This window comes from Gadus chalcogrammus, chromosome 17, assembly GCF_026213295.1.
Source record: "Gadus chalcogrammus isolate NIFS_2021 chromosome 17, NIFS_Gcha_1.0, whole genome shotgun sequence".
NCBI lineage: Eukaryota > Metazoa > Chordata > Actinopteri > Gadiformes > Gadidae > Gadus > Gadus chalcogrammus.
This window is the reverse complement of record NC_079428.1, coordinates 1,426,008-1,441,948: the sequence shown is the minus strand read 5'-3', so window position 1 is coordinate 1,441,948 and position 15,941 is coordinate 1,426,008. Positions and strand designations below refer to the sequence as shown.

At 47.4% G+C, this 15,941-nt stretch overlaps 1 protein-coding gene across 1 annotated transcript in view; it reads left to right on the top strand.

The window, feature by feature from the left end:
- Window positions 1-15,941, top strand: part of LOC130370390 (phospholipid-transporting ATPase ABCA1-like) — a 150,552-nt gene that overhangs the window by 126,494 nt on the left and 8,117 nt on the right. The window contains exons 43-48 of the mRNA XM_056576150.1: window positions 3,049-3,111; window positions 6,436-6,542; window positions 8,717-8,858; window positions 10,096-10,230; window positions 13,297-13,400; window positions 14,984-15,076. Of these exons, the coding sequence (XP_056432125.1) occupies window positions 3,049-3,111; window positions 6,436-6,542; window positions 8,717-8,858; window positions 10,096-10,230; window positions 13,297-13,400; window positions 14,984-15,076 (644 nt within the window). The remainder of the gene's footprint in view (window positions 1-3,048; window positions 3,112-6,435; window positions 6,543-8,716; window positions 8,859-10,095; window positions 10,231-13,296; window positions 13,401-14,983; window positions 15,077-15,941) is intronic.

The window sequence follows — 15,941 nt, the reverse complement described above, 5'->3', positions numbered from 1 at the left end:
TAGAGCTATAGCACTTTGTAGCATTTGTGCTGTAACTAGTAGAGCTACAGCATCTGTTCTGTTAGCTGTAGAGCTATAGCACTTTGTAGCGTTTGTGCTGTAACTAGTAGAGCTACAGCATCTGTTCTGTTAGCTGTAGAGCTATAGCACTTTGTAGCATTTGTGCTGTAACTAGTAGAGCTACAGCATCTGTTCTGTTAGCTGTAGAGCTATAACACTTTGTAGCGTTTGTGCTGTAACTAGTAGAGCTACAGCATCTGTTCTGGTAGCTGTAGAGCTATAGCACTTTGTAGCGTTTGTGCTGTAAGAAGTAGAGCTACCGAATATGCACTGTTAGCTGTAGAGCTATAGCACTTAGCGTTTGTGCTGTAAGAAGTAGAGCTACCGAATATGCACTGTTAGCTGTAGAGCTATAGCACTTGGTAGCCTATGTGCTGTTACTAGTAGAGCTACAGCAAATGCACTGCTAGCTGTAGAGCTATAGCACTTAGCGTTTTTGCTGTCCAGGTCTCTCTTGATCACTCCAATTGAACAAAAGGATAAACACCGGAAGGCTACAACCCCCTTGATGGGTGTTGGAAAAAAATTCATTACACCAATTTAGTAGGTCCTTTGACATGTGTGAACGCCAGGGCAATAACTTAACTTTGCACAACTTAATTTAGACATTGTGTTCTCTCCGTAGAAGGGCTTTTGTGCTGAGCACTTCTAAGACGCTAGGCTGTGGTAAGTGGTCGTAAACACGCGCCCTGAAAGCCTGATGTGAACTTCCCAGCCCTTGCTAATGGTGAGCCCCTTGTTGTTCACCGTTGTTTACTGTGTGTTTGTGTAAACGTTCGCTTCGAAGATATACAGCTCTCGTCAAGCTATTTTGATTCAGATTTTACTAGGCAGGAAAAATTATGAACATTTGCAGAATAAATTCTTTCTTTCCAATTGTTTATCAGGATTTAACACCAAGCCTTTTTCAATGGCGCCTCTTTCCCGGTAATGTATGATCGTATAGACTTTTGTAATACAACACGTCTAATTAGAACAAGAGCCATGGAAAAACAAAAGAATAACAGTTGTTCCTTCTTTCCAGGAGCGAATCCTTCCCCCCTGTGTTTCTGTTCATTATAAAAAGTCCCCGTACCTGTCACATCATTCTGTCAAAACAACATCACACCAAAACAAACAGCACAGTCTTTGAAACGTCTCCCGAAACGCCGCGTCGCTACGTGAAGCGACGACGGAAGCCGTCGTCCCGTCCCGAGTGTCATCCCAGGTTATATCCGTCTCTCTTCAACGGATCGTTAGCTCTCTCATCGACATTTTCTTGATTTCAGTTCCGGAAAACTTTTTTGCTCAAAGTTTATCCGAAAAGGTTTCAAGTTCAGAGTCGAACGCGAGCCAGCTTTCTGAGGCCAGTCGTCAGGGGGGGGCCGGGGGATGCGGAGCTTGGAGTGAGTTTGAAGTGAGAGCCGGCCTCTCTCACCCTTTCTTGGTCTGCTACGGGATCTTGGTGGGGGGTCCACTCAAAGTCAGACTGCAAAATGCTCCGTTCTCCTTTGGTATGACTGATTCTATTGAAAACGAGGCGTTGCTGTCATTCTTTCTGTGTGTACACTACGTGATACGCGACTCAATCCAATGGTGCCATGGCAGCTTTTGAGTTAATAATAAAGTCACCAAAAATGGATATTATGCATCTATTTATGTACCTATGAAACATTCAGATGATAAACATTCAGATATCTCAAACATACCATTCACTACAGCACCGTATTCTCTGCCGTATGCAAATGGCGTTTGAAATATGACAATTTATATACAACATGTCATTGACCTTCCCCCGTCTGATGGGCGATTCAATTAAGTCCCATCCAATCAGATCCCAGGGGACCGTTCCCGTTCCTCCCTATGTAATTCGCCTCAACACTAATTACCCGTTTATACCTGGAAGCGTGTCGCCTTCCATTAAGAGTCGGGATGCGTTTCTCGCGTCACCTCTTTCGGGGATAAGGTTCACCGTTTTTAAACGCTGTGGTTTGCCCTCCCACGGCGTCGAGACGCCTCTCTACGTCTCCACGTATGCGATTAAAACCCCTCACGCACCACACGCCGTCACACGCCATCTCTCGCCTGTCATCTGCCGCCGCGGCCCAACCGGGAGGTCCGAGGGGGGGGGGGGGGCTGCGTGGATGAGAGGAATGCACATCTGTGCGCCGCTGGAACGTCCTGGCACGCGACGCGTTGTCATCCGATGTCAAAACAACACGAGCGTCCGTCGAAAGACTGAAGTGAGACCGAAGAGGGGGGATGTATGTCGCTGTAGGTAGCGTTCTGCCGGGGTTCTGCTCGGACTCCCGCGGGAAAACAGGACTTCTCGCTCACGCCTGGACATAGATTTTGTTTTTCCCCGCTCTGGAACACGGGTACCCTTTCAACGTGTGCTCCCACACCCTGTCTTACACAGCGTGTTTTATCATGCATTCCACCAAGACCCTCCCATCACCACCACCCATGTGACTAACATCACCGTCATACTTGTAAATGATCGCTACTCAGATTTAATGCATTAAAGTATCCCTCTTCGCCTTTGTCTCACGCTCTCTATTTCTCTCTGTCACTTTCTCACTTAATCTCTCTCTCTCTGTCTGCCTCTCTCTCTCTCTCTCTCTCTCTCTCTCTCTCTCTCTCTCTCTCTCTCTCTCTCTCTCTCTCTCTCTGTCTCTCTGTCTCTGTCATTTCTGTTCTCTCACCTTTGTCTGTCTCCTTCTCTCTCTCTCTCTCGCTCTCTCTCTCTCGTTCTCTTTCTCTTTCTCTTTCTCTTTCTCGTTCTCGTTCTCGTTCTCGTTCTTTCTCTTTCTCGTTCTCGTTCTTTCTCTTTCTCTTTCTCTTTCTCTTTCTCTTTCTCTTTCTCTCTCTCTCTCTCTCTCTCTCTCTCTCTCTCTCTCTTCCCCCCCCCCCCCCCTCCCCCCCCCCCCCCCCCCCCCCCCCCCCCACCAGGGCAGGCTGGCCGGGCCGCTTGATTGATCTCACCTGTCTGTTCTTACCCCACCACAGGTGTACCCTGGGAAAAAGACCCCTGCTGTGGATCGGGTCTGCGTGGGCATACCTGCTGCAGAGGTGAGCACAGCGCTGCACACACACACACACACACACACACACACACACACACACACACACACACACACACACACACACACACACACACACACACACACACACAACTACACACACACACACACACACACACACAACTACACACACACACACACACACACACACACACACACACACACACACACACACACACACACACACACACACACACAACTACACACACACACAACTACACACACACACACACACACGCAACTACACACGCAACTAGACCTACACACAACCAGACTTTACCCCTCACTGAGACATGGACTCTTTGGAGAATAGAAGAGTAGTGAAGACATGCTTCTTGAAACTTTAGCCTAACTGTTTTATTATGGGGCTGATATAATAATATCAAGGTGAAATTGGTTGGTTGGTGGTCCAACCTCATTGCTGCAATATAACTGAGACATTCAAACTGCAATCAGCCGTGTTTGCCTGACTGCTTATTATATCGACGGGATTCAATTGGGATTTGATTGAGTCTCAGGGTTCTCATGTGCTTGTTGGACTAGAACCATGAGACTCCACCAAAACATCAGGTTATCGGAACAATGGGAGGCGAGGACCAACAGCTGATTGCACGTTTAAATTCAATGTATTATCGTGCAACAATACGTTGATTAGTTTACCCACTTCAGAGGAGAAGGGTAGCTGCTGAAGTCGTTGTTTCAAAAACATCCTTAGTTAGTATTGCAGGCTGCATACACAAACACACACATATTGTGTTTATTTGTATATTATAGGCGATTGTCAAATTTGATTGATTTGTTTCGGAGGCATATCATATATTTGGTTTGTTTCAGACATACAATTATACACAAAATGATGAATGTATAACGATTAAGGATATTCACCTGGGTTGTGCTCCCTTATCTCAATGCCTCGTTGAAAAGAGTCAATTAATACGAGATGAGTCTTCCCTAAGCGTTTCTGGCTGCCACAGTTATATTAGTAATTAATCGACCACGTGATAATGCTACACTTGGACGATGGTGCCTTCATTTCACGTTATAACACGTTATACCTGTTTTTCTCTAATTTCTTTGTCATAAAGCACGTGCTTTACGACAAAGAAAAATCTGGAAAATTGGAAAATACAGTAGCGTGGTAACGGCCGTCTTTTCTTTATCGTGAATTACGTGGAGTAATGCTACTCAATGGCGCCCCCACATGGATGCCAAGGATACTTTCATATTTATACACTCGCTTAAAGCCGGTGTCAAAATTTGCACACAAAAAGTCTTGAGGCGAACCCCCACCACCACCCCCGCCTGAACCAACACACTCAAACAACAGCCCTGAAATACACTGACACGGGCAAGTAAATCCGATTGGCTCTTCGCCACCAAGTCAAACCTTTGGTCGTTGGCCCCAAATCCCAAATGTAAAGAGCAGCAGAATGATGTAAGGTATAATCTTTAGAACACGCACACACACACACACACACCCACACACACACACAATCACACACTCAAACTCACACACACTTACACAATCACACACACAAACAGTGTGTTTTTCATGCATTATTTACCCTGAGCATTGCCTCTTTCGTGGGTGAAACCAGCTCTCACCGCACCCCCGGTCACAGACAGCCGGGGATGAATGATTGACAGAAATCAAATATACGTGCAGGAGCCGCCGATGCTAAGCTAGGTCACTGGAGAGGATGCTTCCCGTCAGACGAGACGGAGGGCTATCGCCATCCCATAATATAATAGGGGAGCGTGATGTGTTTTTCTAGCGCTCGTATGCTTTTCGGCTGGGGAGGATGTATAAGCTCTTAGGCCCTGGATGCTCCGCAGTCCAACCATGCGATACTTTACTGACACCAGACTGGACGGGGGATTGTCGTCGCAGTACTGGAGAGTAATAAGAATTACCACACATTATTATTTAACACTTTTTTGTGATAAAAGGTTAAGCTAATTTATTGTTTAATAACAACAATGGAAATCTCCGAAAATCAACCTTTATGCACAGTATAGAGTAGTAATGAGGTCAATACAATATTATATTATTTTCTCTTTTGTGCTTGAAAAGATGCCAACTGCCAAATCAAAAGACGAATGAACATTCAGGTAATTAGGCTGATGCCAAAATGGAAAGGTGTTTCAGTGTTTTGTTTCAGATAGTAATGGTCCAAATAATGGATGTGGTGAAGTTAGGGTGTAGCTCTTTTATGTAAACGTATAAAAAGCGTATACATCATCTAATGTGTGGAACTCCATTGATTCAGTTGTGTGTTTGTTATTGCATCTTATCACTCCGACAGAGTTTATTGTCTCATTTATTTATTCGAGGTCGGCATTGACATTCGGATCTCATACATAAATGTGTATTTATTCATAATAAATCTCAATACCAAAGACATCAGCCTCAAAATATACATTCACTTGACTCACTTGAACCTGTGTATCACAAACAAACTCCAGCACTCTAAACACGTACTAATAATAAATCTTGTTTGTCTGCATCATATTCATGGGAATATGATTTTAACTAAATATTTATTTATTATAGATTTGTAAAGTTAGTGGAAACTTTCCATGTCTTCTCCTTTAAAGCGAGGAAAAGAGTGCTCCCGACTTTTCCGAAAGCCACAGAATAATCAGAATCCTGTTGTGTGTTTTTTATAGCTCTCAGGAGAGAGACACCCAAGAAAACCAATGCTCCTCCAAACGGAAGAGGCTTGCAACAAATTATAACTGCCTATTTACAGATGGCCTTGGCTGGTCGGGAGAGCATAATTCCAAAGTCAAGGAGGCATTACGCTCCTATAGTTCTCTATAGTGACCTTTGGAAAATCGATACTTCCTCTCTCGTTTAATCCGCTGTATCCCGGTCTGTCGGTTGTTTCGTCTACAACCCCCGACAAAGAAGCAAAAGCTCCCATACGCTTGGCGGTCGGGGAGATTTGGAGAATGGCAGGACAGAGGCGGAACGCTTGCTCGGTCCCACGTCGATTCATCCGAAGGGGTTGGTTTAAAACCTACAGAAGCACGTCCGCAGAATCGGCCGACAGTGTATCGTTTAAGATGCGAACGTGTTCCGATGAACCGAACTGGTTTCAAATTAACTGTGAAATAATGAATATTTTTTTAAGAAATACATGCAAATTCAAGCACCAAATTGGCCTACTAACAACCTTTACTGCCTTGTGTGGGAAAAAAAACAACACGGTTCCTTAAAGTCTTTGGTTAAAATGCTAACACACCCACTCCATTTTCGCTAACGATTGTACTATTTATGTAGTCATTTTCTTGCGCTTTTCCTCGCCAGTGCTTCGGCCTGCTGGGAATCAACGGGGCGGGGAAGACCACCACCTTTAAGATGCTGACGGGGGACATCCCAGTCTCTGGAGGCGAGGCCTACCTAAACGGATACAGGTGAGCCCCTAACCGCTAGCATTAGCGCTAGCCTCGGCGAGCGACTCATCATAATTAGCCTCCCAAGATGGCTGCTGGCCGGGTGGGGGGGGGTGGGGGGGGGGGGGGGGGGTGGCGCCTGGGGATTACAGTCTGCCTCGTTGCAAACACTAGCAGTTTAACTATTTCTCTGTCTATTAGTCTGTCTATTAATCAGTTGGTCTGCGTCTCATTCTTTCTTTCGTTCTTACGTTCTTTCATCCTTTAGTTATTTTGCTCTTTCATCCTTTCTCAATTTCTTTCTTTCTTTCTTTCTTTCTTTCTTTCTTTCTTTCTTTCTTTCTTTCTTTCTTTCTTTCTTTCTTTCTTTTCTTCTTTCCTTCTTTCTTTCTTTCTTTCTTTCTTTCTTTCTTTCTTTCTTTCTTTCTTTCTTTCTTTCTTTCTTTCTTTCTTTCTTTCTTTCTAGCTCTATGTTTTTCCACCTTCATCAATCCTCACCTATATCTTTGTCTATTAGTCCATCTATATGTCCGTCTGTCTGTCTTCTTCTTTCCTTCTTTCCATCTAGCTCTATGTTTCTCAACCTAGGTCAATCCTCCCCTATATCTCAGTATAATAGTCTATCCATATGTCAGTCTGTCGCTCTTATTCTTTATAAGAATAAGAGCGACTTTATAAGAATTATTTATTTATTTTGTATCCAGCTCTATGTATCTCGACCTATATCTATCTATGTATGTATCTACGTATACCTCTGTTTCCCCTGGTCAGCTGTGGTTCACGGTGTACCTGCTGCTCCGCTCTTGGTTCAGCTCGAGTCCTCAGCTTGCACCCCAACTGTCTGGGTTCAAATCCCACCCCGACCTGTCTGGGCTCAGCCCCATCACACCTGTCTCGGTTCAACTCACATCCTCACCTGCCCTCGGTTCGGCTCAATCCCCCTCCTGTCTGGGTTTAACTCACAGCCCCACATGTCTGGGTTCAGCTCCCGCCCCCTCCTGTCTCGCTCGTCTCCCATCCCCTTTCACGGCCGTGCACCTCATCAATACCGCTGCTTGCTTTCTTCCTCCTCGTCTCCTCCTCTACTCGCCGCAATCACTCTCCAAAACTCTGCACAAGTCCAAAAACAACCCGCGCCCTGACGCCTCGGATGAGAGGTGCTGTGTGATTTCCTTTTTTTTTTTTTTTTCTCTTCCCCGTGTCTCGTTGCAACAAACACCATCTTCTTTGCGCAACAACGCACGCTCAGACACGCATCCCGCATAGCGACGTTCGTTTTTTGCCGTCTTTTTTTTATGTCGTTAATTTACAACGGCGGTTAATTAACTTTGTGTTGCGGCGGAGGCGCAGGTGCACACGCTGGGGTGCTAATGTTGATTAATGTGCCTTTGAAAGATCAAAGAGACATCTCGCGCTACACCGGCTCCAGGCGAACGAGAGGCTTGAAAAGAACGGCAAGCATACGAGTACACCCACTCTCGGCGTGTTACATGCCCTAAACGTTTGATGGAGATGGCAGCGTGAAATTGGAAAAAGGACGTTTTTCCTTCTTGCTTTCTTTGAGTCCGGTTTCCTAAAGATGGAAGCTCCGGGCGATGGGCAGGGCCATGCTGAACTGCTCGCCACGCGCTTCTGGGTGTATTGCTTTTCAGGCCTTCGCTTCCTCCACTCACTCCTGTTGCACAAACGTTTGATTGACATGACCTGCTAACTCCAAACAGCAAGTGACAGGCGACTCATGCAATGAGTCGCCTGTCACTGGCGACTGCAGAGGTGAGCACAGCGCTGCACGCACACACACACACACACACACACACACACACACACACACACACACACACACACACACACGCAACTAGACCTACACCCAACCAGACTGTCACTGGCGACTGTCTCTATGGGTGTTTAACCCATTGAGACCCATTTGAGGCCTTTTTGGAATCCTGGCAACTGGCTACCCTCAGGATAGCTAGCGGTAGTTTACTCTACACGGCAATGGCACTACTGCCCCTGGTGGTCGAATGGAAGTGCTCTACAACACATCTCATCCTATGTTTTTAAACCTTTGTGCAATTCGAGTCGAGCGTAAAGCCTGGAGCTTAAAGCCTTTTTGTTTAATCCAAAAGAATAATAGTTTTTCGGTTTGGATTTCCTTCAAGGAAATGAATGAGAGCATGTTTCGACCCCTCTTCCAGCATCCGGTCGGAGATGAGCCTGGTGCACCAGAACATGGGCTACTGCCCCCAGTTCGACGGCATCGACGACCTGCTGACCGGCCGCGAGCACCTGCAGTTCTACGCCAGGCTGAGGGGGGTGCCGGAGAAGGAGGTTGCCATGGTAACTGCTGCACTGCATCTCAACCCCGTCCACCCACCCACCCACCCGGTCACCCATTCGCCCCCCACACAAAATCACTTCCTTGTTTATCTTCTTTTTTTCTTTTTTCTTTTTTTCCCTGTCTCTTCCTTTACAAATAAAAGCTCCGGTTCAATTAAAAAGACTACAAAACAACCAGCGACAAAGGAGCTACTTGCATAAACAAGACAGTAACGGGTCCCTCTTAGGACTGCTGTTGGTTTTTATACGCCTGTGTGTGTGTGTGTGTGTGTGTGTGTGTGTGTGTGTGTGTGTGTGTGTGTGTGTGTGTGTGTGTGTGTGTGTGTGTGTGTGTGTGTGTGTGTGTGTGTGTGTGTGTGTGCACGTGTCCATTACTCTCCTCCAGCAGCCGCTCCACCAGAGCACACATTAACTCCGGGGTCCGGATGCTCAGTGATAGATAACTCCGGCCAGTAGGGGAGCATATATAATGAATAAGAGGCCCCGGAGCCGGCAGCCGGAGCCTGTGGTTTATGCCTCTTCATTATTCAACCCGAGCCCCCCAGTGGTGTCTGAGGTTCGGGGTGGGGGAGGGGGACCCAGCGCACCACCTCACCAGAACCCCCTCACCGACCCAACCACCCGCCAAGCAAGCAGGCAAATGAGCCAAGGGATCAAATGATGGAGAAATGGCCTGGCGGCAGAAAACCACAGGCCTTGAACCCAGTACCAGCACTTTGATCACCCCCCCCTCCCCACCTCTCTCTTAAAGGTGATAAAGTTCTGGCGTGTGTGCACTGTTCCTTCCCACGGTACACACCACGGCTGTGTTTTCCCCTCTATCATGTGTTTGTATCTGTTGTTTGTTCAGAGTGGGGGGCGAGGGGTCCCAAACCTCCAGTGTACAACGGTAAACAAGCGTGCCGGCACTGGAACGGCTAATGATTGCGGATGAGTGAATGAAATGCATCAACATGGACGTGAATCAATGGATTCTGCCGGTGCTAAGTCTGTCCCGGTTGCAGGGAAGGGATTTGAGAGTGCGATTTGTCCCGGTAGTCCTGCGATGAAGGTCTTTACTGTGGTGGCAGCGGCCGGGCCTGGCCTTTGAAGCGGGCGGGCCGTGTAACACAATGGTTCCACAGGGGGGGGGGGGGGCAGTTCCTGAGCGTCGCACACACAATGCAAACACCGGCTCCAAAAGGTTTGTCTTTGAACCCTTCTCTTTTGTTGTGTCTCGGTTCTGTCTCGTTCCAAGGTGGCCGAGTGGGGAATCCAGAAGTTGGGGCTGGTGAAGTACTCCAACAAATCAGCCGGCACCTACAGCGGGGGGAACAAACGCAAGCTGTCCACCGCCATGGCTCTGATTGGCTGCCCTCCCGTCATCTTCCTGGTGAGATTTACAAAGCTTTATTGACAACAGAAAGATCCAAACTCAAATGCTAATGTTAGTGATGCTAGTGACGATGACTGTGATGGTGGTAATGGAGATGATGATGATGATGATGGTCGGCATGATGAGGAGGCCTGTGGTGGTCGAGATGAGGGTGTTGATGATAATGAAGATGGGGATAACGATGATGATGTTGATGATGAAGAAGAGGATGTCGTAGACGTGCTACCATTGTTGTTGGTGATACTGACGATGATTGTAATGATAAGTACGAGGACAAAATTGAAGATCATGGTGATAATGAAAATGACAATGATTAGAATGATGGTGATAACTATGATGATGCTTATCTGATCTTGGAGATGATGATGACACTGGCGACAACCTCCTGCAGCGTACCCTATGTGTGCCCACCAGCTTGAGGGCTGTTTGTGTTCTCCGTGTCTCCTCATGCATGAGTTCTGGGTCCGTTGAGAACACATGCTCGCCAGCACTGACCAGGTGGATGGTTTCCTCCGACAACAACAACAAAACCACTCAATTCCTGGGAAATTAGATCGGGGGGGCTTCTGATGTGACGCCTGCTTTTCCAAACTACCGGCGGAAAAGTCTAGTAGATTCAGCGACTTAATTGCTTGTAGAGGAGGAAGATGGTGTTTTTTGAAGGGGTTCAACGCTAGTCATATGCTATTTCACTGGCTCATCAAAGACCCAATCTGATCCTTGGGATGGGGGGGGGGGAGCCAGAGAGAGAGAGGAACGGGAGACAACACACAGGCCTGTAAACAAACATAAAGCCCTGCTCAGGGGTGTTTTCGCTGTCTTTTCTCGGTTGTGCGTTGGATCTCTACCGCCCGTTCTCTTCTGCAAAAGCTCTCTGATGAGAATACGATGATGTGAAGTGACGCAGGTTCCTCACAATATGCTGTATTCAAGGAGAAAAGCCCTGTGTTAAGGGAAGATCAATGTGTGTGTGTGAGCGTGTGTGTGTGTGTGTGTGAGTGTGCAGGTGTGTGTTTGTAGATCTATGTGTTTACATGTATGTATTTGTGTGTGTGTACATGTATGTGTGTTTACATGTGTGTACGTGTGTGTGTGTGAGTGTGTCAAGGTCACTCAGTGCCGCACTGACGGCTTTCACGCAAAGTGTAATTCAAGGCCTTTGCACAACGACCATGGCACCATTACCCGAGTGTCCTTGAGCAACACAATGGAGCTCTCTGTGGACGCGCGTCCAGGGAGACGGGGGGGAGGGGCCGACCTCATCCTCCGCCCGGACGCGGGAAAGACGTCCGCTCGCTTTAATGTCGAAAAGGAACAAAATGTCTCCCGGTCAACGTTATTCTCGTTTTATTTTGATTTCAGTTTGAAAATGTCCTTAATATGGATCAGAATGCTAAAATACAAAATGCCATCAAGTGATTAATTGCTGAATTTCAGCAAATCTTGAGTATATTTTGCCAAATTGTGATTGTTACCATACTCTACTCCCCTAACGCTGTTGAGTCACAGTGCCTCATTCGCTATATCCTAAGCCAATCCGAGGGCTTTTTCCCTTCCATAATCAGTATCTGCCTATTTGACCTGGGCATTTTTTTACGTTCAACACAAGATGAACCTTAAATATGACTCGGGCAATTATGCTATGAGGTCAACAATATACTATAATACATTTTTTCATAGTTACCCTGTTAGAGTTCAGCTTATTTCTAAAAGGAGGATTGTTGGAAATAACACCTGGTATCAGTAGGAGAGGCACTGGCCTGTTCCCAGACGAACAAATGTGAACACAGAGAGACACTAAAAAAGACCAACATTCTACGACCTCTAGCCCCCGACACTTTAACCTTCCCAAATCTCTGCGTTTCAAAAAGCCCCCCGTGCAAACCTGCGCTCAGCCTTCAGACCCGGAGCAATCAGAGGCCCCATTGAGTGTCAGTTTGGCTCCCACTTCAACACAGCGGGCCGCTGGGCAGCCAGGGTTGTCAGTGGCTCTGTTGTTGTTCTCAGGGGGTTCTGGGGGTGAACACTGCGGTGTACGAGCACTGGGACTCTGGGGCCCCGGTGAGCTGCCTCAGACACACTTTTTAACGTGTGGAGTCGTGTGTGCGGGGAGAGGGGGTGCATAAGGCATGGCGATAAAGACCCCTCCACACGTGCAGCACACATGCACACACACACGCTGGTGCGAGCACACGCACGCGCACGCGCAGACACACACACACGCACACACACATGCCCCTTGGGCGATGTGGAGTGCCGCCCAGGCATGAAGCTCACCCAGTCAATGGAGGCCTCTCACTCTCTAATCGGGCATAGACAGACTAGCCCCAAGGAGGTGTGTGTGTGTGTGTGTGTGTGTGTGTGTGTGTGTGTGTGTGTGTGTGTGTGTGTGTGTGTGTGTGTGTGTGTGTGTGTGTGTGTGTGTGTGTGTGTGTGTGTGTGTGTGTTTGTGGAAATCATGAGTCATTTGGCTGTGTGAATTGCCTTGCACATTGTGTGTGTGTGTGTGTGGCTGTGTTTGTGTCTGAAGGTGTGTGTACGTATGTGTGTGTCTGTGTCTTTGTGTCTGAGTGTGTGTGTGTCTGTGTGTTCTGAGTGTGTGTTGTGTGTGTGTGTCTTTGTGTCTGAGCGCTTGTGATGGTGTGTGCGTCTGTGTGTCTGGGGGAAGGTAAGGGGTGTGCTGATGTCATTTGGTTGTCAGTTAGCTTCTGAATATTTCTAATGAAAGAAGGCAAGCGGACGACCACGGCGACGGTGTGTGCAGACAAACACCGCTGATTGGGCTGAGAATACTTGTTTTGCGGTGTAATTAAGAAATAAAAACCGGAATGTTTTCCAGGGACTTTAAGGAACAGAATCACCCATTTGGCTTAAACGAGACATAATGAACCATATCAAACCCAAATACACCCCCACCCCCCCACCCCCAACCCAAAAAAGGGTTTATTTTTTGGAAAAGCTGAAATTGCAAGATCCCGTTGCAGTCGCCGTTGAGCTGGGATGTTGAGTTGAAGCGACGGGCGACGTTTCTTTTTAAAGCGTGTGTTGTCATGGTGACCGTAGGATGAGCCGACCACCGGAATGGACCCGAAGGCTCGCCGGTTCCTGTGGGACTGCATCCTCAGCATCCTCAAAGACGGCCGCTCGGTGATCCTCACATCACACAGGTACCAGACACAACGTTTTAGTTTCTCCTCCTTCGTGTGTGTGTGTGTGTGTGTGTGTGTGTGTGTGTGTGTGTGTGTGTGTGTGTGTGTGTGTGTGTGTGTGTGTGTGTGTGTGTGTGTGTGTGTGTGTGTGTGTGTGTGTAGACCGACGCTGCACATGCACTCATCATCGTACATTAGTTACGTTGAGTATAAAGCGCGTGCGGTCGACCTATGGTGAACCGACTGGTGTCATCGCTGTGTGTCGGGTTGTTTTTCCTCTGCCCTTCAGTCGTGTTGTTTTCCAGTGTCTGGTTTGAGGTCGTCCATTTTTTATGAGATACGCCATCTTTCTGTTTTCGTCGTCTTTCTCTCCCTCCCGGAGAAAAGTGAAGTGCCGCTATTAAAGTTTATGCGTCAACTCTCGATACCCTCACTTATTTCTCAATCAATTATTCAAGTTCGAACGAGAAAAAAAAAAAAAAAAAGGAAAGAAGCTCTTGTATCGCACTGCTTATATCCTTAAACCAATGACCCTTAAACCCCTGCGTTTGAGATGTGCGGGTATCATTTGTGGCACATTTTTCTCACGCGCTTCCTCGTCTAATTGAGTCTTGTTGTTCTCCTCCGTTCGGCTCGTGCTCACAACAGCATGTAAATAATTTATGTTTCTGTGTCATTTACTCCCTGAACCCGGGTACATGCATTATGCTATTTGTGTGCATCGCCCCCCCCCCCCCCCCCCCCTCATTGACAAATCACACGCATTTGTTGTTGTCGCCGGCTGAGTCGCATCCAATCGTCCGTGGCAACGACCAGGTGTTTGCGTTTGTCAAGTGGCGCATTCATCGCCCCTCTTTTTAATTTTTTTCTACAAAGTCATAATCCCGTAATGGCGCCATCGCTCAGCCGCCCGCTCCACAGAGTCTGGCCCCCGCCAGGCTATGACTCAACCAGTACCTCCGGGCCCCCAAACACGCACCGGCGATGGATGCTACGGACTGCAGAGGGGAGGGCCCACACCCCACGCCTGACCAAAGGCTTCTCCCGAACTTAACCTGTGTGAGAAATGACAGACGGTGACTTTGTTGCTGCGTCGCGGATGAGCTTGAAAGCGAGCCACACGTGAACCAGAAAGTCTTTTCCGTTTCTGTTGAAAAACGTGAATGAATTGTCCTTAATCTGAGTTTATCGCTGTGAAGGTACAAGTGTTTCTCTGCCACCGGAGCGTTCTAAACGGTGGCCATGATGCCTCAGACGACTCCCGACTCTCTCACTTATTGCTTCCCTTTATCTGCCAGACGTCTGGAGGCTTACAGAATCCCATGCCGGCAAGCGGGGATGAGAAACCTAGCCTTAAATTTAACTCTTTCATTCGTTTTCGAGAAGATTTTCCCCCACCGCCCCATCACATGGCAGGGAGACAGTTTAAAAGACAAAACTCCAACGATTCAAGTTTAGTCTGTCAGTGTCGATTGCGGTGCCTCCTCTGAACTCGCTCTGACGTTTTTTCCCAATTCGTCGTACCGCACATCAGACGGCGTGTGTCTCGCGCTTTTATTTTGTAAAGAGAAACAATGCCGTCTCTTCTTGTGTTTCGCCAGCATGGAGGAATGTGAAGCCCTGTGCACACGCATGGCCATCATGGTGAACGGCCGCTTCAAGTGCCTCGGGAGCATACAGCATCTGAAAAGCAGGTACGTGGTTCTGTTTATTGTCTCCTAGAGATAGGGGTTCGAGTGTAAACGAAATAACCACAGCCCCTTGGAAGATTCGTGCAAGTAGCGGCGGATAGGTGTTTGGCCCTGGAGGGTTTTCCCTCTCTCTCATATTGCGGGGTTATTGATACGGGCGAGCATATGGGCCATCTATGCTTTGCAGTACTTGCATTAAGGGGCTGATAAGGGGAAAGGGTTGTACTCGAGGGCGGTAGTCTGGGGAACACGAGGGATCAAACCCAGTCCCTTCCCACTGAGTGGAACGTCCTAGCGAGCGGATTATCCTGCACTCCTTATTTCTTCTGCTCTCTCGTACCGTTTCTTTAATTGGTATGGATATAGATTCATGAATACAAGCCCGCTGGAGGCTACTCTATATATACAGTGATATTATGGGAATACATGCAGCGGCATGAAAAACCAACCCACTGGACTCTGAATCCCCTCTTCATACTCGATGATTACTTGGCTGGTAAGACATGCTGCGTTTCTATCTTCCATTGCCCATTCATCTTATTTGAGACGTCTTGAGAATTGAGAGAGAGATAGGGAAAGGACTGTATATCTGAACTCAGGGTATTCCCACGGAGATGTGGGTCTATTGATAGCTGGACATTTATAGTATCCTATTAAATGCTTTGATGATTCGCGCTCAGAGGAGATGGGTTGCATATGTCTCTTTGTCCAATGTGATCCACTCCAGATACCAACATGGTCAAATAAAGCAGAAACACTTGTAGGAAGCCTTTCTTCATCTTGTTTGCATCTGAATACAGGCAGAGGGCGAAGAGTAGTCTGGTTGTTGTCTTGGCAATCTCCTGCCCTTTCAGTGTGTTTCTCAACA